This window comes from Sebastes fasciatus, chromosome 18 (assembly GCF_043250625.1).
Source record: "Sebastes fasciatus isolate fSebFas1 chromosome 18, fSebFas1.pri, whole genome shotgun sequence".
Lineage (NCBI taxonomy): Eukaryota > Metazoa > Chordata > Actinopteri > Perciformes > Sebastidae > Sebastes > Sebastes fasciatus.
The window spans coordinates 5430609-5453487 of NC_133812.1; the positions used below are offsets into that span (position 1 = coordinate 5430609).

At 42.9% G+C, this 22879-nt stretch overlaps 1 protein-coding gene across 7 annotated transcripts in view; it reads left to right on the plus strand.

The window, feature by feature from the left end:
* Positions 1 to 22879, plus strand: part of tab2 (TGF-beta activated kinase 1 (MAP3K7) binding protein 2) — a 66157-nt gene that overhangs the window by 32726 nt on the left and 10552 nt on the right. For 6 of the 7 annotated variants that reach the window (XM_074616528.1, XM_074616526.1, XM_074616525.1 and 3 more), the window contains exons 2-3: positions 18596 to 18786; positions 19201 to 20860. In XM_074616528.1, coding sequence (XP_074472629.1) covers positions 18685 to 18786; positions 19201 to 20860 — 1762 coding nt within the window. In that variant the 5' untranslated portion in view covers positions 18596 to 18684. The remainder of the gene's footprint in view (positions 1 to 18595; positions 18787 to 19200; positions 20861 to 22879) is intronic. The other variant, XM_074616527.1, reaches the window with a different exon arrangement.

A 22879-nucleotide genomic window follows, 5' to 3' on the forward strand; every position in this document is an offset into this window, starting at 1 on the left:
CAGTGAAGTACCTTTACCACAGGCCCAGCTGCCTGGTGAGTCTCAATATGCTGTACAGCAGCAGCCACTTTAGCTGTTAAACCACCATTTTAACAGAATTATCCTGCTTCCACAACCCCACTGGAAATACTAGAAATGCAAGGTGACATGTAGAAGTTGAACATGAATGTTCCTTCAAGTGAAGTCAAGTATATCAGTCATTGTCAGGAATTATTTTTTACATTTTTCCATCAACCCAAAATTCAAAGAATAAAGACATTTCCCTCACAAATTACTGGTATTTTCTTTTCAATTTATAAGGGACATGTAATGTTTTATACTTCTGGTGAATATAATCCATCAATCTTATTTCCATATATGTATTTTGTATATACAGTTCTCTTTGTTAACACCTTATTTTGAAAACCGGACATAGTCACACGTGTATACTTCCTCTAACTTCTCCAAGTCCGTCTCTAGCTCTCCCGTCAGCTCCGTTCTCTTTATAGTATATATCCATGGTCAGCTCCATCGGGGCCGTTTGAATGCATTTAACATAAATGTCAGTATATGGGTGCTCTTCAGTTGTAGCGTCGGCCCATTTGGCCTCGGAGATGAGAGCGACGGCCGGCTTGATCGCACGTTACCGCGATACGATGACGTTTCCTGTCCGTGACAGAGTTAGCATGCAGCTTTAGCCGTGATGTCTAGCTCTGCTTTTCCTGTCAATGTGTGAAACCCAAAGTGTTTCCATACTTAACTGGATGTGTAGTGTTTACCAAGCTGGATTTAAAATGTGATGGTGCAAGTCGTATCCACTTTCTCGTTTCGGCTCGCTGAGGCCGGCAGCGGTTTGTTTTGGTTGACGGATACGGAACGGATATGACATCACATTACTCCGACTACAACGATAAAAGCAGTAATTTCCTTCTACCTCCATATAGACTCAAATGAAGCAATTGTATCGATTCTGGCATTAAAAAAAATCTATTTCAAAATTGTAACAAAAAAAAATCATCGCAATACATAGGTGAATAGATTTTTTCCCCACCCAGAACAAGTCGGCTACTTCACTTCGTCATTGTGATGCAGAAGTTTCTGAATCGTGTTTTACTGACCTTGATATCGACAGCATGATCGTTCGCAGTGAGTAAAGGCCCCGCTTCCATTCAAGAGCTGCTGTATTCTCCTGACATCCTCTATGTTTGTGACTCAGCAGCCGAACACAGTGGCTTTCTAATTACTACTTGACAGCTGGTAAATGGGAGCTTTGGACAAACACATGAAGGCAGCGTTAGTCCTCCCAGTGATTGACGGCCAACTGCCAAAACCTCTGGCAAAGTCAACAAACAGGCCTGCCATAACCTACATTTACTCACAGTTGGGTTATGTCTGGTCAGTTTTTCTCACTTAAAAACTTGAGTCAGGCCTGGGAAAAAAAATTATTTCTGAAGCTGCATACTAGCCCATTTGCTTTCACAGATGTTCTTAATTTGAAACGACTAGTGCAGTGCTCGTTCAAAACATACCTGTTCAGAACATGCCTGTTCAGAACATGCCTGTTCAGAACGGGCTGAATGCTTAGCCTGTGGTGTTGCTGCTCATACATACAACTTCACACTCGACACTGCACTTCCTTGAGTTCTCAGCAATACACCTGCCATGACATAGTTGCATCACGCACCCAAGTCGCTGCTACTCACGGTCAGAAACACCGGTGAAATACACTCTGGTTCACGGGAGAAAATACAAGGTGAAGCAGGAATCGACATTAATGCTTATCCGCTTGCCCGGGGCAAGTAAACCCTGTTTTCGAGCAAGTGGAATGCCTCATGCAGTTGTCTGATCAGGCAAGTGGAAAAACAAATATGATATTTATTGGGGATGCCCCAATATTCAGTACAAATATGCATCGGGAGATCGCCATTAATGCTTTCGCTCAAGTGCCCCGAGTACGCTCCACCGCTTCGAGAGTGAGGTGCTCTGAATAACTGAACGGTAACCTTACATTCCAACAGAGCTCCGAATTTACCAACGGTCCTGTATCCTGTGAAATACACTTAGCGGAGGTAATTTCCAAATAGGCGTATTAGTTGCTTGCTTAAACCTGCAGTAGGCAGAATGTTCTTGGCATCATTGGGCAAAAATTCCACAATAACCTTTCAGCATATTGTAACCTCCTCATGGCTCTGTTTTCAGGCTTTAAAAAAATCTAACCCGTGATGGGAGACTTTGACCAATCACAGGTAATTTTAGAGAGAGTGTTCCTATTGGCTGTGCTCCGGCTGGTGGGCGGTGCTTGGTATTTCCTCAACTGATCTCAACATGGCTGCCGGGTCACAAACTTTCTCATTTTACAGCTAAACAGTACACTACAAGATGTTTCTGAAAACATTTGAGGAGAGAAATAGGTATTACAGTAACAGAATATTGATTAATATTTTATCAGCGCTGCCTAGTTTGATCATTTGATCGGAGTTTACAAGTGATTGACAGCTGCTCAGAGACGGCAGGCTCCAGATCAGTTCTTACTGCTTGTTTTCCTCCAGTCTGTGAAATTTTGCAGATGCCATTAGGGGCACCGGAGGACACTAGAGGCACATGATTTTTTCTCAGATTACCTGTCTCATGCACTACTGTCAGGATATAGTGACCGTTTTATAAAAATAACTTTTTTTAACCATGTTTGTTCCAATTCTACCCACCGCTGCTTTAAACATTGCTGTTATAAACTAGAATATGGATTTAATTAGTGGAAGTATTTTGCTGGCGCTAACGTTATTAGTGTTAGAGATGAAATGATGAGTTGATTAATTGATTAGTCGAGCAACAGAAAACTATAATAATCGATTCATCATTTATCTCTTTTATCAAGCAAAAACACCAAATATTCTCATCATTGGGTCTGTTGTTTAATGACACGATAGCCTTTTTAGTTAATAAACAAAAGTACAAACCATCACTTATTCACATTCAAAAATATATTTTGCGAACTGTGACCTTTTCATTTGTGTAATTAATTAGTTCATATACTGATTGGAAAAGATAACAGAGTTGACAGTTGTGAGATTCAGTAAAATGGTGGGCTGGCTGTGTTTGGTTTAAAGGAATAGGAAGAGCGATGGCTTTTTGTGACTCGGAGCTGCATCACTGCATCTGTCAGCCTTCTCAGAAGACAGGAAAATGCCTTTATCTGTCTGGTCACCCCCTTCCTGGTGCTCACCAACAAAATCTGTCTCATGTGCATCCTGCATTCAGCGTTTTCCATTGTTTGCTGCTCCACCCCCGTTGTTGTTGGAGCACGTTGCTTTGGAAGAAGATCTGAAGTGTTTTCTCTGGACAAAAACGAAAAGCTGTCTTAGCCGCTGTCCAAATACAACAGGATCCACCAAGACGTGCAGAGATGGGGAAATAAATATGGAGCAGAAAGCCAATAGCTAGTCAGTGTTTGGTCAGGCCAGAGCCCTGCTGCTGCTGCACTCTGCTGACTTTGTGCTATCCTGTGATATAAAGTGCTCAGACATGCATCCAACTGCTTCATATACTCGTTTTAAAGGTTTGCATTGACGTTTTTTTCTCCCGTTGTCTCAGCTTTGATTGGTTGGGTTAAATCTCCACCCTCCTCTTGGCCTGTGGCAGTATTTGGAAGAATAATGCACTACTTGCAGTGAATGCCAACAGTTTGTAAAGTTGTTGCCTCCTTCCAAGCACGCTATCCCCAATAAGGTGTGAAAGTAGGGTCACATGGTTTCGGATACTGCTGCGTTGCTGAATGTTTTATGGCTGGAAAAATACCCTCTATCATGTAACCTATCTTTCCTGAGAGTTGATTTGGAAAGTTTAGCTTATAGATTATACTATATACCTGCTCAATGAGAGTCTGTTGAGGCATGGCAGCTGGCAATTAATGTTTCCACAATGTAAGGAAAAACAGTGCCCTGCTAAGACCACCATTGTTAAGCGCCTGGTCTTTCTTTTCACTTATTAATTTTTGCTTTGTAGATTGGTCACACCCTCTTTTTTAATTCAGATTTTCTTGGAAGAAACCATACAAAAAGATTAGTGGTTTAGGATAAGGCTTTTCATGTTGCTGAGATTTCTATTTTAAGCTCAGGCTGTGGTGCTGACATATAATGCCTAAGGAAAGCAAAGCAGGGAGGAGGGCCCTCAGAAACAACTGTTGATTGTTGCACAGCCTCTCACTAAACAGCTGCACCTTCTGGCTAAATTCATACCTTTTAAAATATTGTGATGTGATGAATATGTGAGTCCTGATTATGATAAAGAATGTATACTGCAGAGTAAGGCTGGACCAGAATATTCGACCATTCAATTATTCGCTCTTTGTGCAGGTATTCGATTTTCAATTTGGGGATTCGGATATTCGTTGTCTTTTTTGTTTTTGTTGTTGTTTTTTTAACCCCTCTGGATTACAAACATGCATAACATACCAAACCTTTTGGAAAATGTTTTTTATTCAATAACTAATAATAATTACGGCCATCAATGAATTAAAATGTTTAATCGTGATTAATTGCATGATTGTCCATAGTTAATCATGATTAATCGCAAATTAATTGCACACACAAAAGTGGCAGTGGGCAGTATGTTTTTGGCATCGTTGGGCAAAAATTCCATAATAACCTTTCAGCATATTGTAATTCAAGTTTTCTGAGAGATAACTAGACTTCTGCACCTCCTCATGACAGCGGACCTCAGATCAGCTCTTACTGCTTGTTTTCCTCCGGTCTGTGAAATCTTGCAGATGCCGTAAGGAGCACCGGAGGACAGAGAGGAACATGATTTGTTTCAGGTTACCTGTTTCATGTACTACTGTCACGATATAACGACAGTTTTATAAAAATAACTATTTACTTACCTACTTCAACTTTGAATTAAACCAAAAGACACGCGTTGAAGCGCTATGCCGTCCATCCCGAGTCATGTCATTGAGACGAGCCAAGCCAGAGCCCTCGCTGCCGTTGTGTGGAGCGTTCTTCAATGCAAACCAGGGGGGCTCGGGCCGAAAGCGCTGAGCATAAGCCCCCCGGAGGCTGCATTACGCACAAGGTTGCAGCTGGGCACTGCCAGAGAGGCAATGTGCAATGCGCAGAGACATCAGCCTGAAAATTCCACCGTTCAGGGGGAGAGGGCCCTCAAGGAGAGGAGCTGCGAGTGCGGAGAGAGGCGTGTGTGCACATCCACACACGGCGTAAAAACAGGGCAGAATAAGCAGGAGGACGAGAAGCAGCCGCGGCTGTCGCTGGCGGTGATCTCTATGGTGTCTGGTTGTCTCACGGCGGTCCGCCAGCGACCAGAGGAGCGCTGAGAGTGTGCTGTAGGTTGAGCCGCTTCCCCCGCCCGGCCAAAGCTTCGAATATTTGCTGTTGACTGCTACTGAAACTCCATTAGGATCTGATTTGGGGTAGCGTTTTTCTTGACATTGCTTACACTGAAGTACTCAAAACCCACAGCAGGGCATGTAGATAGCTGGCTTTCATTTTGACAGAGTCAAGGTGCTTTGGGGATGTTTTGAAGCTGGAAACTTTGTGGTTGTGTGAGGGTTTTATTTGACAGACATTCGTGAGGATGCTTTGGTTTCCTTTTACAGTTTTCCCCATGTGGCCTGTACTAAGATTGGTTCTTTATTCTTTCTATCAACCCTCTGTCTCATATGCTGAAACCATTTTCTTTTCCGAAGAATTAGTCCGTCTTTAAGGAAATAAAAAAATGTCAAGAAATCCTCGTGGTGAAACTATAACTTATTTTCTTTAACATTAATGGATAGAAATACAAATATTTCTGATCCATAAAGCCTTGTCGAGGAAAGAAGATCCGTCCATGCAAACGTAGCCTGGGATAAACAGTGTGCTGCTATAGATTTACTTCCTGATCTTTCTCAATAGGGCATCTGTTGACTGTTTGCTGTGTCACTGAACTTTGTGGCTTTACTGGCACCGCTTTGTCCTGTGATCAACTACGGAGCCGTCTTCCTGTTGTCCTTACTGCTTGTCAGTGTGGTTCATGTCATGACCTTAACCTTTACCGAGCGCTCTGTTAACTGAATAACACTGTGTGTATTATAGTCAATGTTTCTGTAGTTGAATTCAGCCCTGTTGAAATTGACTGAAATTTAAGAAGTCACTTGTGGGCGCTCTTCATTCAACTCGAAGTACGAATTTAGGCGTGCCACAATAACGGGAGTTATTCACTCCCTAATTACATCCACTGTGATTTAACAACATTTAATACTTCAGAAAAGTGCAGTATACAGTTTCATTATAAAAATGATGAGATGATTATTCATGATTAAAGTATTTAGCAAAGCAGTAGAACTTATCATTATCCTATCATATCCACTGATTGCCTTAAAGAGGACCTATTATGCTCATTTTCAGGTTCATACTTGTATTTTGGGTTTCCACTAGAACATGTTTACATGCTTTAATGTTAAAAAAAACCAAAACTTTACTTTTCTCATACTGGCTGTGCTGCAGCATCGCTTTTCAACCTCTGTCTGAAATACTGTAGCTGGTGATAAATGATGGATTTAACCGGTTTGTGCATCGGCTTATCTTTGCAGCCGGACGGCTTGTTAGGCATTAAAACCACAGCACTCCTGAATGCAAGGCACTAATCTTCTAATTCTAATTCTTAATGAGTGTCAGCTATCGTTTAGAAAAAAAATTCTAAATTAAAATCCATATTCACCGATAGTCTGAACTGTACACACACTGCACTGCTACGCTCACAGCTAGTTACTCTCACTCTGTCCGTTTGTCTCTCTCTTGACCGCCAACACCGACACTCACTAACGTTAAGCACACAACCTACACACCGAGGACATCTATACTTGTCTAACGCATTTTAGTTTAGAAAACATCTTAAAGATACATAATTCCCCGATGCTTTGACCTGGCGGGGAGTCATCTCAGGCCTGACGGGCCGCTGGGCTCGCAATATACTGTTGGAAGCCCTGCAATAATAATAATAACGTATGTGTATATCGGTACTTATTGAACATTTGCAGCACATTATAACAATACTGCGATAATAATAACCGTGATAATTTTAGTTGCTATAATCCTGATGTGAAATTTTCATTCTGTTTCATCTGTAGTGCCAAACTAGCCGTTATGCAAACGTGTTACTTGATGACATCACCACGTTACGGAAGAAAAAGGCAGGACTTCAAGCAAGGCGTTTCAGGCAGTTCAGGAGTTTCTGTGGGGGAGAGGAACTCCCTTTTGGGGTTTGTAACTTTACAGACCTTTTACATGCACAAAAAAAACAATATAACACACTAAAGGAAAGGGGGGAAAAGCACAAAAGCATAATAGGTCCCCTTTAACCAGTAGAAACCAGTAGCTCCACTAATGTAGACCAGACGCGTTGTTGACTATGCATTTGCATTTTTATAGCAGTGTGTTTATTTAACTGTGCATCTCTTTCATACCACAGAGAAGACACAGCTCTGTGAAGATAAGCTCCTTTATGTGGTCATGGATAGTTGACCTTCTGGTCATCCGTTTCCACATGTGGACATGGAGTTGGAAGACGGCTCATGTCATGGATCCATAATAAGAAGGAAGAGAAAAGTCCTCCCTGGGGGTGGCTAGACTAACTTAATTTTTTAGCATTTATTATCTGGAAGCATTTTCTTATGGTCTCTCCAGAGTGAGCAAGTCAGCAAATATACACGTCCAAAGGCTGTGATATTCACACTATAAAACAAAAATAAGTGATTTCAGCTGTCAAACTTTACAAATATGCGTAATTATATGTTGTTTACAAACCACTGTAGTTATTTTAAAGTGAAATAGGTATTTCAGGAGTGTTTGTAACGGCAGACTTTCTGTGTTTGCGATACAAATCAGAGTGGATGTTGGAGAAAATCTTGCATGGTATTTAAGATGAGATGATTGCTAGTATGCAGTAATGCACAGCAAAAGTTGGTAGTAGTAATGCACTAATACAATAGAAGAAAAAGCTTAATATTGTAGGTTTCAAAGCATTCAGAAACAGTAAATTTTATATGAATTGGGAAATGTATTCAACATGTGTTCAGATGTAATCTTGTAAAATATAGTTTTTGGCCAGAGTTGTTTGAAGGAGATGTTTTCACAGCGATATAAAATAGATAATAGAGAGGGAATTGTGACCTGTTTAACTTCCTAACACTAGCTCTAAGTGTTTATTGTTTTTTACCGTGGCATTTTATTGTGAAATTTCACTGGTATTGGTATTGACTACTTGACTTTGGGGCGGCTGTAGATCAGAGGGTAGAGCAGGTCATCCACCAATCGGTGGAAGGTGGTTCAGTGGTTCGATCCCCGGCTGCTCCGGGTCACATGTCGATGTGTCTTTGAGCAAAGCACTTAACCCCAAATTCCTCCTGAAGGCATAGCCATCTGTGTGTGAATAAGTATTTAGATTAGATCCTGATGGGCAAAGTTGGCACCTTAGCAGCCTCTGCCATCAGTGTATGAATGTGTGTGTGAATGTGTGAATGCTGACATGTAGTGTAAAGCGCTTTGAGTGGTAGGAAGACTAGAAAGAACCTATATACTGTAAATGCAAATCCATTTACTACTACGTTTCTGGTATCATGACATCCCAATTCCCATGTGGGGACTAGCAGGTGTTAGACCACCAGAAAGAAGAAATGCAAACCACAATGAAAATAATTAGTCTTTGTATTGGCAGGGAAGCAAGTGTTAAATATATCTTTGATTCTACAGACAGATGGTGCATTCAGGTGGCTTACCCTGGATAAATAAGGGTGAAAAATATGGTGCCAAACCATGAAAGACACAGTGTAAGAATGCATCAGTGGTAAAATCATCCAATTTCTTTTTGGAGGACCATGTAGTTCTCGACCTTTTTGGCTTGGAAACCTTTAAAGTGAAGCAACGTCTACACATGAGTCATGATGAGCCCCCTTGTCTGAGTTGTGAGCAGTACAACCAAAGACTGATGATCCCTTCTCAGACTGTTTCCTTTAAATAGTAGAAGTCTGAACAAGTAAAACTATCCAATATTTCACAATGAAAAAGCAAAGATTAGGAAGTCAGGAATAATAAGTCAGAATAGTTTTTCTTTCTTAAAGGGGCTCTCAGTAAGAGTCAGAAAATGCTTGTTAAAAGTGACACCTGCAGCCGTTAAGTCAACGACAGTCAGCGTCCTGTTGCTCGTGCTCTACCGACACACACGAGACTGAACGTGATTGACAGGCGTCATGTTGGTTAACGTTAGCAACATTAGCCAGCTAATATCACTATATATTTCACATGGTTGGCAGTAATGTTAGATCACCAAACGAAGGTCCCTCCATGAATGGAAGGCCCGGCCGATGTTGTTAGCGGACTCCATTTCTAACCGAACGTTAGCTATAGCTACAAGCGCACATGACGTCACATCCGTTGGATTTTCCCGGAAAAACGGCCCGAGTTCATCACATTAAAGGCGTCAATCTACAGGCTGATAGAGGAAACCCAGAAAGTCATGGAAGGTCTCAATTTTTAGGTCAGGTTATAACCTGTTCACCGATCGGCTTCGTCCGAAATCTCATATGTGTACTACATACTCAATAGGTGTACTATTGTTCAACATACTTTTGTGTGAATAAACAGTAGTATTTATCTTTTCGGAGGCACTGAGCAGTAATTTACGTCGTCACTTCCTGAGAGCCTCCTCGCCGTTTGCAGACGTGTAACCATGGTAACCCGTGCCAACCTCATGTGACGGTTTGTGAGAATCAAAGTCTGAACTAATTTAAAGTATATATTACGCCTAGCAAAGTGAAATCTTATGCTCATAGTTAAATTGAAGCGTTATTGACGCTACAGAGCTGTCCGTCAACGTCCGTTATGAACGTTGTCGTTGTTTCTGCATTGCATTGTGGGATATTTATGCTGCCGGTAGTGTCCGCTGTTGTATACTGTAATATTTCACCGAAAATAGTATGCAATTCGCGTACTATTAGTTTGATACTAAGGCTTCGGACATACTAAAATATCTCACATACTGTTTCAGTATACTAAATAGCATGTTAGTGTGGAATTTTGGATGCAACCATAGGCAATAAAAAACGATTTATATGTGTAAAAAGTTACAAACAGTCCCTTTAATTCCTATTTTGTTAATTATCTTGCGTGTTTATTGTGCAGCCCTTTGAGGGGTCCTGACCCCCAGGTTGGTAACCGCTATTCTCGGCCAACAGCATTGCCTCAGTTGTACCTTTGATCAGGCCGGTTAATTGTTGAGAGGCCTGAGAACATTTTGCTTGTGGTCGAGGTGACTGCAGGTGAAAGCACACATTTGTACTGTAAGAAGCTGCTGGATGAGCTCAACATTTCGTTGCCCACAGAAATCTTGTGTTGAAGAGTAGGGAGGAGGAGGGGAGGACGAAAAAGTAGGAGGGAGGTCGGAGTCGACTAGTGTCTGAGCCCGTGCACACATTCACACTCACAGAAAAGCAAGCTGCAGCGAGCGCCCAACAGCTTCACCTACTTAACACTTCTAAATACTCCTCTTCTTTCCTTATACGGCCAAGACAGACACAACTGGCCAGGCGGCTTTTTTTAACTGATATTTACAGTGTTTACAGGGGAAAACACAAAGTTGGACTGTCAGTCCATTGACTGAACAGAGTCACTCCTCCATGTTTCTAAGACCTCCCAGTTTCCCACAGTGCCTTGGGAGGGGTTGGTCGACCTGGGGAGCTGGTGCCCTCGCCTGCTTCCAATAAACCACCAGCTGCAGGCTGCGGCGCTGAAGAATTTTTGATTTCCTGCACACACACACACACACACACACACACACACACACACACACACACACACACACACACACACACACACTCCCCCACCACTGTGCACATACACACACGCTTGCACACAAACACTCTCAAACCCCTGTTTTCAAAAGTGGGCAACTAAAAGCCGAGCAGGCCGTCTCGCAGAGCCGATCCCAGCTCTGTGTGCGCTGTGAGGCCCGGGCTTCATGGCACAGTTGAGTGCAATTTGGGTTCTGCACATAAAGTGTGGTTTGTTTCTGTTCTGGAGACTTTGGCTGGAACAAAAGAACCGCTTCATGTGTGGGGCTCATGTGCAAGCCTAGCATACTTACAGTAAATGTGTTGTCTAATAGTGTTGTCATTATTAAGATGAATTTAAATTGTTATTGTCTAAAATATATTTATCTCAGTAATGTGGGAGATGTTTTTATTCTGAGCACATAGAATGGTAATAAGAGTCCAGATTTACGCTCTCAGCTTGGCCTGACCTTTTCAAGAGGAGGTTTCAGGATGTTTTAAGACAATCTTGTTGAAGATGCACAACTGTTTCAAGTTTCCATTGATGACACATTTGCAGTTTATCTTCAAGTTTATTTTAGTTGGACATTAATATGGTGGGAAATCACTTTGATTCAGTGGGTCACAGCTTTTGTGATGACTTGAAAAGCTCTTCTGTTAAGACTAGTCTCGTCGGTAAAGTTTCCATGCAAGCCTGTGTGTTCCTACGCTCCGTGGGAGGCAAGGTATGGCCTGTGGTTCTTCAGAGTCATTCGATCAGAATGAAATGTAAAAAAAAAAATTGTATGATTCAAGTTGAATTCTTTAAGAACGACGAGCGTATATGAGCAGTTCGCAGAAAAATGGACGATGGAATGGCATGAGAGGAAAAGTAGCAGAGCTTCTGTGGGCTGCTGTTTGGTGGTTTCCATCGGGGCTGCTCGTCTGAGGTGTACCACGCCGTGAGCTGCACAGCTGAAACCAGTCTACAGTACAGCCTAGCAGAATCCTTCATCTTCCAACATTATGTAGTCCAATAAATCGAATCGATCAATACGTAATCAGTTTGGATTGTTTTTGTTTCTTTATAAGTGCATCCTTTGCATTCTCAAGCCTAAATAACCGTTTGATATTTTGAATTGACTTATAACAGCTCTGTTTGGCAAATGTGTCACTCAGGTGCAACATACTCTTGGAGATATTAGCTTTGTTGTGGGTAAAATAAGATCATGTTTCATGCACGTGATTGGATATTGGTCCTTTGAGTACTTTACACAGTTTGCATGCTGCTCTACAGTACAACATTCTTGTCAGGGTTGACCTGATTGATCGGCCACCGATCGTTATCGGACGATATTCAGTAAAAACATTAGTACACTAGATTTTAAAAATGTTCCAACCGAAAAAACCCTGCCCAGTTTGCCAACTCTTTTCCAATGGAAGTAGCTAACGTTTAACGTTTTTGAGCGTCGTTGTTTACGGTCGAGAGAGATGGAGACAGACAGAGAGAGCGAGGGAGTGTGTGTGTGTCGGAGTGATGGTAAGATGAAGTCAGCTGTAACTACTGTAGCTGTGAGTGTACACTTTAGGCTGTCGGTGAATAAATACTACAACTCGATGCGTCAGTCCAGCACGGCAGGGATTTATGTCTATCACTACAGGGCTACCTGCTCGGGTGTGTGTGTGTAACCACAGCTGTGACTAGTGGTCAAAGGAGCTGCTATAAAAACGGTGATGAACACATTTTGTTTCCTATATTCTGCACAATAAAAGTCCTCAGTTATTTTGTTATTTAAAAGCTTTTATAACGAAGCAGCAATATCAGGAAATGTTTATCAGCAGCAACTTAACATGACACCTATACAGCTAATAGCGAAACAGAAAAATAAAAGAAGGTATCTGAAAGTACAAACAGGGAAGCAGGAGATTCAGTCAGAAGCTACGAAAGTAGTGAGAGCTGAACACACAACGTCTTTCTTTCTGGTCTCCACGCTTGTTTGAGGGGGTGGACGGGCTTATTACAGTCCTGCGACAGCCACAGATACTAGATTATATGTATTTTCTTTTTTTTTGTCAGAGGCTTGGTTAAATAACGGCGCTAACGTTAACGGAGGTTCAATTGAGTTACATTATGATGCAAGCTCTATTCAGTAAAAAAGAGTATTGGGTGAAGCTAAATTATAACACTGTCATGATGCGTTCAGTTAGTTTTTGGCAAGAAATTTGAATATATCCAGTTGTTTGAAGGAGATGTTTTCACAGCAATATAAAATAGATAATAGAGAGGGAATTAAGACCTGTTTAACTTCCTAACAGTAGGTCTAAGCAGCTTATAATACATCATTAAAACTATTGATGCCAAGAATATTTTTGAATCAAAACAAATATTTAAATAAGAAATATAATCGTTTATCCTATCCTCCATTCCTATCATTTTTTATTTATTTTTTAAACTTCTTTTTAGTTCCTTTTAAGGGGTGCAGTCGTACAGCACAATCACATGTTTTAAGACACAACAGGGTCATAAGTGTCCTCAGGAGGCAGTCCGTGAGCTTCGGCGTCCCCTCAATGTCCATACATTGTTCCATTAAGTAGGGATGAATAATATTTTTCATCAATAGGCATATACTGTACTTATATTTGGAGAGAAGAGAAGAGAAGTATAGAGGAATTGAAAAAGAAGAAATAAATAGATAAATAAATAAAAAATAAAAATAAAAATTAGATAAAGTTAGAAAATAGTAATAAAAGAATACAAATAATAGAATAGGAATAATAATAAACAAAAATAAATAGGGAAACAAAATAATTAAATTAAATTAAAATAGAGAAACAAAGTAAATAGTGGTAATAAATCACAACGAACGAAAATAAATAAATACCAACAAAAATGAAAAGAAGAATAAAACTAAAAAAGTTGTTACATATTAATTTGGTTCACATCAATTAAGAAAAATGAAGTTATTGGGGACCACATAGTTCATTCCTATCATTGTTATTGTCATCTAGAGTGGTTATTTGCATAAAGACACACAATTCAAAAGTAACAGGATAACATATAGAATTTTTGACTGTTTACACTGACCTCGGGATGGTTGAAATGATGGTGGTGAAAAAAGTTAGCCCTCTATACCAACTGCTATAATGAATAACATAATATAATAAAACAAAACAACAACAAAATGATCGGTATCAGCTGATAGGGCTTATTGCTTAGATTGGCCATCATATCGGTGTCAAAAAACGTGAATGGGGCATCTCTAATTCTTGTGAATGTGCATGCGTACACGTGTCAGTGTGTGCCCTCGACACACACACACACAAGCATGTTCGTTGCTTCTTTAGAAGACTGGGGCGCCTGCCAGCAGCCCTCAGCAGCGTCCACTGCCAATTAGTCCCTTTATTTGTTTAAATTTTGCTGGACCAGGATACAGCAGTTAGACATTCCACGCAGCGCCGCTGGGCTGCTCCTTAAAGCTGCAGAGGATGTTTCTGATTGAAGTTCAAATGGGATCCCCACTGTTCCCACTGTACTCGGTGTTTAGCATATTTCAACTACCAGTTCTGCAAATTCGTAGGAAGATTTGATTTGACGAGATCAGTGCCGTCCCAAACCCCTCACGATCAGAGCGTCTAGTCTTTAGCACACTGAAGAGAGAATGGCTTGACATTTTGTGGTGTGTGTGTTTTGTTCTCAGTAATGTGTAGCCCCTTTGTTTACAGCAGCTAGTTTAGTGTGGGGCTATCGCAGTGGCCACAGCGCCAGGTGCTGGGCTGATATTTCTGCCAAAGGCTCCTGTTGATTATTTATAGGCTACATTTTATTTAGGCTTTAATTGATTTGGACGTTTTAGGTGCATTCACTTGGGCAGAGTGAATGAGCCCATTGATGGGAGCATGGCAGGCCTGCTACTTCCAGAAACGAGAGTGGGACCGTGGGTCAATGCTTTGGCACGGCCAATAACAGCCTCAGCAATAGAAGCTTTGTATGTATCTCTGCTGGCAGCGCTGCGCTGCCTCAGGCCCTGTTACACCAGCTCCTCCAGGGACAGCAAGGACTAATCTGCCCCCCTCGGAGACACCCCCACACATGGGCCGGCTGCTGGCCTGTAATTACGTACAGTGAAGAGGTGTGGACCTTTTTGTTTTTGAAGCCAGGAAACAATCTAACCACACTGTTGACCCGTAACTGGGTCAGCTGCCAAGTAGTGAGTTTCCTTTCCCACAATGGTTGAGCCTCCTGAGCGGAGCCTGAATGGTGGACTGTTGCTCTCTGGCTCCGTGCAGCCATGTCTCATCTGGGCCTGTGATTTAAACAGGTATATGTAAACTGATAATGTATTAGGCTCCAAAAGTGGTGTGTGAAGTTGAACTTTAAAGGCCTCATTTTCTGTAGCTTTCATCTGCTGGAGGAGATGGAAAATGCTTTGCAGGAGGCAGTGAGATTTGCTCTAAACATGTAATCTGAGATATGACAAACTGTTCTCCTCTGGTTTGCGTTTAGGGGCTCTCTCTAAACTGTTGTCTAAACTGCGTTTTGTGCTTCTTTTTTGAAACACACAAAATTAATTCCACAGTCTGGTGGCACAATTGCAAAACTTTCGATTTCCTTGTACAGTGGAAACCACTTATAGTGATCACGGCTGTCCGGGATCACTATAAGCGGATGATTGTTATTACCACTTCTTTTTTTCTCATGCAGATTACCATCTAATAGACATTTGTATATTTATTGCATGAATATAAAGTAATGTAACGGACAGCTTCGCTATTTGCTGGCTTGCTGCCAATTCTCCTGCCTTTTCCCCTTACCAAGGGCCCACTTGGGATGAGGCTTTGCTGTTTTTTTGGCCGTCTCTGGGTCACCGCGGTGCATGCAGATGAACGGCGCACCTTTGCTGCCGGGGCTCCTCGCTTGCTCACTCGCCGGCAAAAGGACCAGTGAGCTCCGGACGGCATGAAGGGAGGCGAGCGTTTCATTGAGAGAAAATTACTTTAATTTTCCCGTCATGATTTCAATGTGCACGCAAGTGTCCCGAGCTTTTTGATCCATAAGCGGTTGGTCACTGTAACCCTGATCACTATAAGCAATTTCCACTGTATTGACTCAGATGTTGCTGCATCTCCTTTCTTCTCTGGTCAATCTCTGAGGTTAGGCCCGGCTTTACCTTCCTACTGCCCGCTGAGGGTCACTTAGGTCGAACAAGCTCTCCAATCAGGTCCCTGTCTCGCTGAGTTTAGGCTCCTCCTTGCAGCTGGCGCCCTACTATTGACAGTAGCCAAATTGCTCCTCCTTCTGTTATCAGCTACATACAGATGTTTTGCAAAGCCGATTTACGACTTTTCAGTTATGGCATTACACATCCTCATAGCTTAGATAAGACAGAAGCACAGCTGCTCAGATAAATACGTGGTCTTCTTCTAAGCAGAAATAAGAGGCCAGTGTGATTTGAAGCACTTTTCCTCATCATTAAATAAGAGTATTTCAGTCTTAAATTTTCTCTGATGTATTGAGATCTTTGTCAAGAGGCTTTTCACTCTGCATCACACTGCATTGATCAGCATAGAGCAGAACAGGGTGTGTGCTTCATGTGTCACGGTGTTTTGAATGGCATATCTGAACCTCCCACAGGAAGGTGTTTCCAAAGACATGGCTGACATGCACTTTGAAGTTCTCATGACGGTTCTGTTCCACGTCCCTTTTGTCTGTATTTCTAGTCTCTTAATGTAGTAGGATGACGGTTGGAGAAGTGAGCCAGATCCGATCCCCGGACTTGCTTTTTAAAACCTGGGTCCCACCAGTGAATGAGACACAACCGCAAGGCGAGTGTCTTGAGCAAAGCCTTGGCCGCTGCAGTGAAGCTGCACGGTGGCACGTAGTAAAGTAGTGCGGTTGCCTTGGCCAGTTCCCAGGTATGAGTATAGCTCATACATAGAATGTGGATAGGAAACAGTCGAGCACAACTGTGGGTGAACACCTACCGGCCACTCGTTTTTCTCACCAGCCAACATTTGAAACATGCATTCAGTTTTCCAGTTTATAAGTTACACCTAGGTAAAACTAGATGACTTTATGTTGAGTGTTGATGGAGCAGCTGCATATCCTTTCACTGATCGATCCAAACTCCATTCTGAAAACAAGCAATTCAAAAGTTGCTTGTCGTTTTGCGGACAGACCTGACAAAGCATGAATTCAGACTTTTTACAAATCTGCATCATTATGTAGTTATTTCGGTCTCCTTTTGATCCGTGTACAACAACGTCGCTGCTGTATTTATGCCTAGATGATGTTATGTTGAGTGCTGATGGATAAGATACATTAATAGAATAGCCTAGCACTTTTTGATCCAAACTCCATTCAGAAAACAAGCATTTTAAAAGCCGTTTGCTTGTCGTCTTGCAGACAGACCTGACAAAACATGAATTCAGACTTTGTACAAATCTGCATCATTATGTAGTTATTTCGGCATCCTTTTGATCTGTTTATTTCAATTAAATCACAGCAAAATGTGTTTATTTTGGGTTCATACCGCAGTAGCGACGTGTGGCTTGCTAGATACAGTCAATGGCAATGGCGCTGTATGTGAATACAGCTCTCTGCCGTGTGTTGTTATGAACCCAGACACGACAGCGTTTGGTTTTCTGAAATATCTGGGACTTCCACAACATGTACAAAGCAGCAACAGTGGTTATTTCTTCCATGGTTGATGGTGGAAAGAAAAGTTGTTGGTATCTATGGAGACAAGCTCCTTCTCCTCTCTGGCGCGTCTAGCGCGACTGAACACAAATGATACCGGCGGTCCGACTCGCACGACTAAAGCGAGGCAAAAATGTGCTTTGTTCTTGGTGTGAACGCAGCATGAGACATGACAACTTTCATGTGACTTTAGGTAAAAAAAAATTATGCTATTATTACAGCACAAACATCCATTAGATGATAACAAATGAAAACACATAACTAAGAATTTTGAAGAGCTTGAAATGGAAATGTTTTCTCATAATTGTATGAGCTGTAAATGCTCATAGTCCACACTGTTAAACATGACCTCCAAATCTATTAGCAAGTTCCACTGTGTGTGCAGAAACTGTTTGCTGTTAGTCCTTTTGGAAAAGCCTTTCCTCTGGTTCATTTAAGGTAAAGGGATGATTAATAAATGAATGTCCCTCAGATTTATGTGTGAGACAGTCAGAGGCAAACACAGTTTACAGCCCTGCAGCTCTGTCTTTGCGCTGCAGTGTCAGAAATAAAGCAGCGATTCTCGGGAATCAACTGTTCTGCAGAGCCGCCTTACGTTGGAGCTTAACAGATGTTTATGTGCAGATTTTCCTCCAGACCAGACTACTGTTGCCCCCCCTTTGTGTCATTAATACATCAATGTTGATGTTGAGATCAGTTGGAAAGGCTGTTTTTCTCAGTAGTCAGTCAGAGGTGGTTTCCTCCCTCTGCTACTCTTTTATTAAGGAGCTCTGTGTGGACGAGGGCTTCTGAAATGAATGCCATCTATTCTCATCGAGGATCTGTGAACTCTAAGTTTTGAAAGGCATAATGAAATGGACAACCTCAAATGTCTGATGGATGTCTTGTAGTAGACTTGCAGTAGACCACATTGGCTCCTTCCCTGCCACTTGGACATGCTTACTGTTTCATTGAATAATAACAAAACACAGACTTCTCCAGCTCATATGACGATGTGAAGATTCCCTCCTGAGTGTGGACCAGAGAAAGATTGGATTCTGTGTGTATGTTGTTTTTTTACAAAAGTCATATAGAGACAACTTTCTGATCATGTGTTTCCCCTTGTTTTCTTTGTTTGAATATAGAAGATGTTCAAGATGAAGGCGGTCTGCTGCCACCACTGACGCCCGAGTGCGCTGAACAGAACGAGCAGTCCTGACCTGGCAACATACGAATGGCCCAGGGAAGCCACCAGATTGACATTCAGGTTTTGCATGACCTGTGCCAGAAGTTCCCTGAAGTCCCAGAGGGTGTTGTCTCCCAGTGTGTTCTGCAGGTGGGCAAGTTCACACAGTTAACACCAGAAAAGAGGATTTCTGCAAAGTAACGAGCAAAATCCATTGTTTTCACACACACACACACACACACGCGCGCGCGCGCGCGCACACACACACACACACACACACACACACACACACACACACACACACACACACACACACACACACACACATCCCTACTTACCTGAATGTAGTGGTGTGTGTATGTATATATATTTATTTTATTTCTGCGACCCCGCCCACATTCATGCGTCAGGACAATCATCTTACAGTGCAATAAGCCAGTTAAGACCGTTATAGTTTGATGGTATAAAATGTTATGTTTAAAAATGGATGTTAGCACCTTTTAGGATTCTCATCTGAAACACTGATATATCATAATACGTTTATTTCCTCTCTCTTTCCTTCAGAACAACAACAATTTAGACGCCTGCTGTGAATACTTGTCCCAGGTCAGTCCGGTTTACCTGTACAGCGAAGGAGGAAACCTCAGCTTTTCTGACGACCCCGGCTTCATCAGGCTTCGTAATCACATGACCCAGCTGAACCTGGGCCTGCAGTCTCAGAATGTGCACATGTCCCCGGTTCGGGACGGCCTGAGAATGAACGGCAGTCGGACTCTGGCCCACAGCCTGAGTGACGGGCCCCTCCAGACAGGCCAGGCCCCCAACAGTGACTTCTTTCAGCAGGAGCCCCAGTCAGCCCCAGTGCAGGTGCCCTCCAGCATCAATGTGTTTGGTGTGATGGAGCCCACGCGCAAACCGCAGCCTCCGCAGCACCTCGGACTCTACGCTACACCGCGCTTCAACCCCATTACCGTGACGCTAGCCCCCAATATCCAGACAGGCCGCAACACCCCCACTTCTTTGCACATACACGGCGGTCCACAGTCGGGCCTCAGCAGTCCACAGGGTAACTCTATCTACATCAGGCCCTACGTTAGCCAGTCTGGTACGACCCGGCACAACCACCAGCAGCAGGGAGGCAGGGCCCAGTACAGCCCCACCTCCCAGCCCCAGCAGCAGATCTACCAGATCTCACACCCCTCATCCGTGTCGGGCTCCTGGTCCAGCCCTCAGCACCCCTCCTCACATACCTCACAGCACCAGACCCAGGGCCACCAGACCTCTCACGTCTACATGCCGATCAGCTCCCCCACGAATCCCCAAGCGCCCTCCATTCTCCCCACTGGAAGCCAGGCCTCTTCCTCCGGTGTCTCCTCATGCTCTTCTTCCTCTTCCTGCTCCTCTGTCATGCCCACCTCCCTGTCCACCATCAGCCAGTACAACATCCAGAACATCTCCACTGGCCCGCGGAAGAATCAGATAGAGATCAAACTTGAATCTCCTCAGAGGAGCAACTCCACAACCACGACTGCCGTGCTGCGGACAAGCAGCGGACCCAGGTCCTCCTCCACCTCCTCCTCCTGCCCTTCCTCTTCCTCCTCTTCAACCGGGGTGGCTACCGTCCCCACCGCCCCTCTCTCCATCGGAGGCCCAGGTCTGAGCCGCAGCCAGCCCACTGTTTACATCTCTGCCAGCCCGCCCACTGCTGCTACCGCTCCCTCTGAGGAGGCTGTCGTGGCCCCAGCCGGCTCCCGCTCCCAACCCAAGTTTTACATTTCTGCCAACGCCTCCAGCGACGACAGTGGGGGTAGGAACCCTCCCACAGTCTACATCTCAGCCAACCCTCCCTTGCAGGGGTCCTCGGGGGCCAGGAACATGGGGGGCCAAGTGAGCATGGGCCCCGCCTACATCCACCACCATCCACCTAAGTCCCGTGCCTCTTTAGGAGGGGGCGGCACGGCTTCTTCCCCACGCGTGGTGGTGACTCAGCCCAACACCAAATACACTTTTAAAATCACCGTGTCCCCCAATAAGCCCCCTGCCGTGTCCCCCGGAGTCGTGTCCCCTACTTTTGAGCCCAACAACCTCCTCGGCCTACCCTCGGACCACCACTTCGTGGAGCCGGACCCCCTCCATCTCTCAGACCCGCTGTCGCCACACAGGGAGAGGCCGAGTGAGCCTCGCAGACTCAGCATGGGCTCTGAAGATGCAGCGTACACACAAGGTGAGCAATGCTGAGTGTCATCACTTTGATCATAATCACAGGCTTTGTTTCATTTCATTTTTTATTTGTTCCACTGGTGGTAGTGCACAAGACAAGAGTGATTCACAATCAAAAACACAACTCTAGTTACACATTCCAAGACCGAAAAGGAGCAGAGAGAAGAAAACATCTTATTATACCTGCCCCTTACTCAAAACATAAATAAATAATAGAAATAGATGGTCCATCTGTTACAGTTATTCAATAACCAATATTTAAAGAAACATGAGAAAAAGAAGAATGCCCTAATAGAAACAAATGCAGAAGACTAAACATACATAAATCTCCTAGAAAAGTTTAAATATTCATAAGTTCATACTCGATAGTATAATATACATAAAGTAATTACAAAAACGTTTGTGCACTGATATAGGGCGATATCAGATTTTCACTACACGATTACCGTGGCAAAAATAATTCACTATATTGATATTATCACGATATCTATAGAAAAGGTGAAAAAAATAAAATAATAAACTAGGGCTGTCAATGTATTAAAATATTTAATCACGATTACTCGTATGATTGTCCATAGTTAATCGTGATTAATCGCAAATACATTTTTTATCTGTTCAAAATGTAACTTAAAGGGAGATTTGTCAAGTATTTAATACTCTGATCAACATGAGAGTGGGCAAATATGCTGCTTTATGCAAATGTGTGTATATTTATTTATTATTGGAAATCAATTCAACAACAACACAAAACAAGGACAAATATTGTCCAGAAACCCTCACAGGTACTGCATTTAGCATAACAAATATGCTGAAATCACAACATGGCAAACTGCAGCCCAACAGGCAACAACAGCTGTCAGTGTGTCAGTGTGCTGACTTGACTATGACTTGCCCCAAACTGCATGTGATTATCATAAAGTGGGCATGTCTGTAAAGGGGAGACTCGTGGGTACCCATAGAACCCATTTTCATTCACATATCTTGAGGTCAGAGGTCAAGGGACCCCTTTGAAAATGGCCATGACAGTTTTTCCTATATTATCACGATATCTATAAAAAAGTTGACATAATTGAAACAATAATAATAATCAGTCAAATTCATCTTTAACTTTGTTTATTGTGCATTTTATCTGGCAGATGAATTACATTTAAAATCCGTATAGGGAGGTGGAGAGAGAGTCTGTGACCATAACTGTTCTAAAGCGTGATTTAAGAGGCGCTGGATTATTTACATGATTTTATCATATGTGTATTATTAACATGATAGCTAGCTATTTTCACAGCCCTCGTGCCCGCAAGTTTGTGTATACATACTTTAGATTACGAGTTAACGCCCACAGCTTGGACCAAACGGACGGAAATGTCCAGAAATGGTTTACACTGTGGATTCTCCATCAAGTAGGCATCTGATGTCTCGGTAGAGCTGTTTGCTTCCCCGTTTATTGGTTGTTTAGCAAATGTCAAGTGGCTAAAGAGTGCACAGTGATGAGGCAAAAAAGACCAGTTTTTAGACTCATTTTCTGCTACCAGCAGTGGGTTTAAATGCTTTTTCCATCGCTTCCTGCCAAGAAAGTCATTTTACTATAAAGTACACTGTGATTTTAAAAGTTTCCCTCCATAACACTGACTGTAATGTATTATTGAGCCAAACTGTGTATACCTGCTGTCACTAATGTTCAGTCGGTGCCGTAAAGCGTCTCCGTGAGCTAGATAGAAGCAGAGGTGACTCGCTCGGTGATGACTGGAGTGTGAGTCCTCCACGCTAAATGCTGCGTTTGCTCCGACGACCCCTCGAGACTGGTGGATTCTGTAGTGTGAGTCAAACGTGTCAGAGCACTCTGCTGTTTCCTTTTTTGGACTTTTGACTGTATTACGTGTGAGTCACCGGCTGTGGCTCCTGCACTGCGGTGACTACCACCGAGAGGGGGCTTCACAGCGGGCAACGCTGCCTCTGCTGCTGACCCCCCATCAGCCCACTCTACTCCTCCTACTGTATCTGCTTTGGCTTGAAACAAAACTGTACC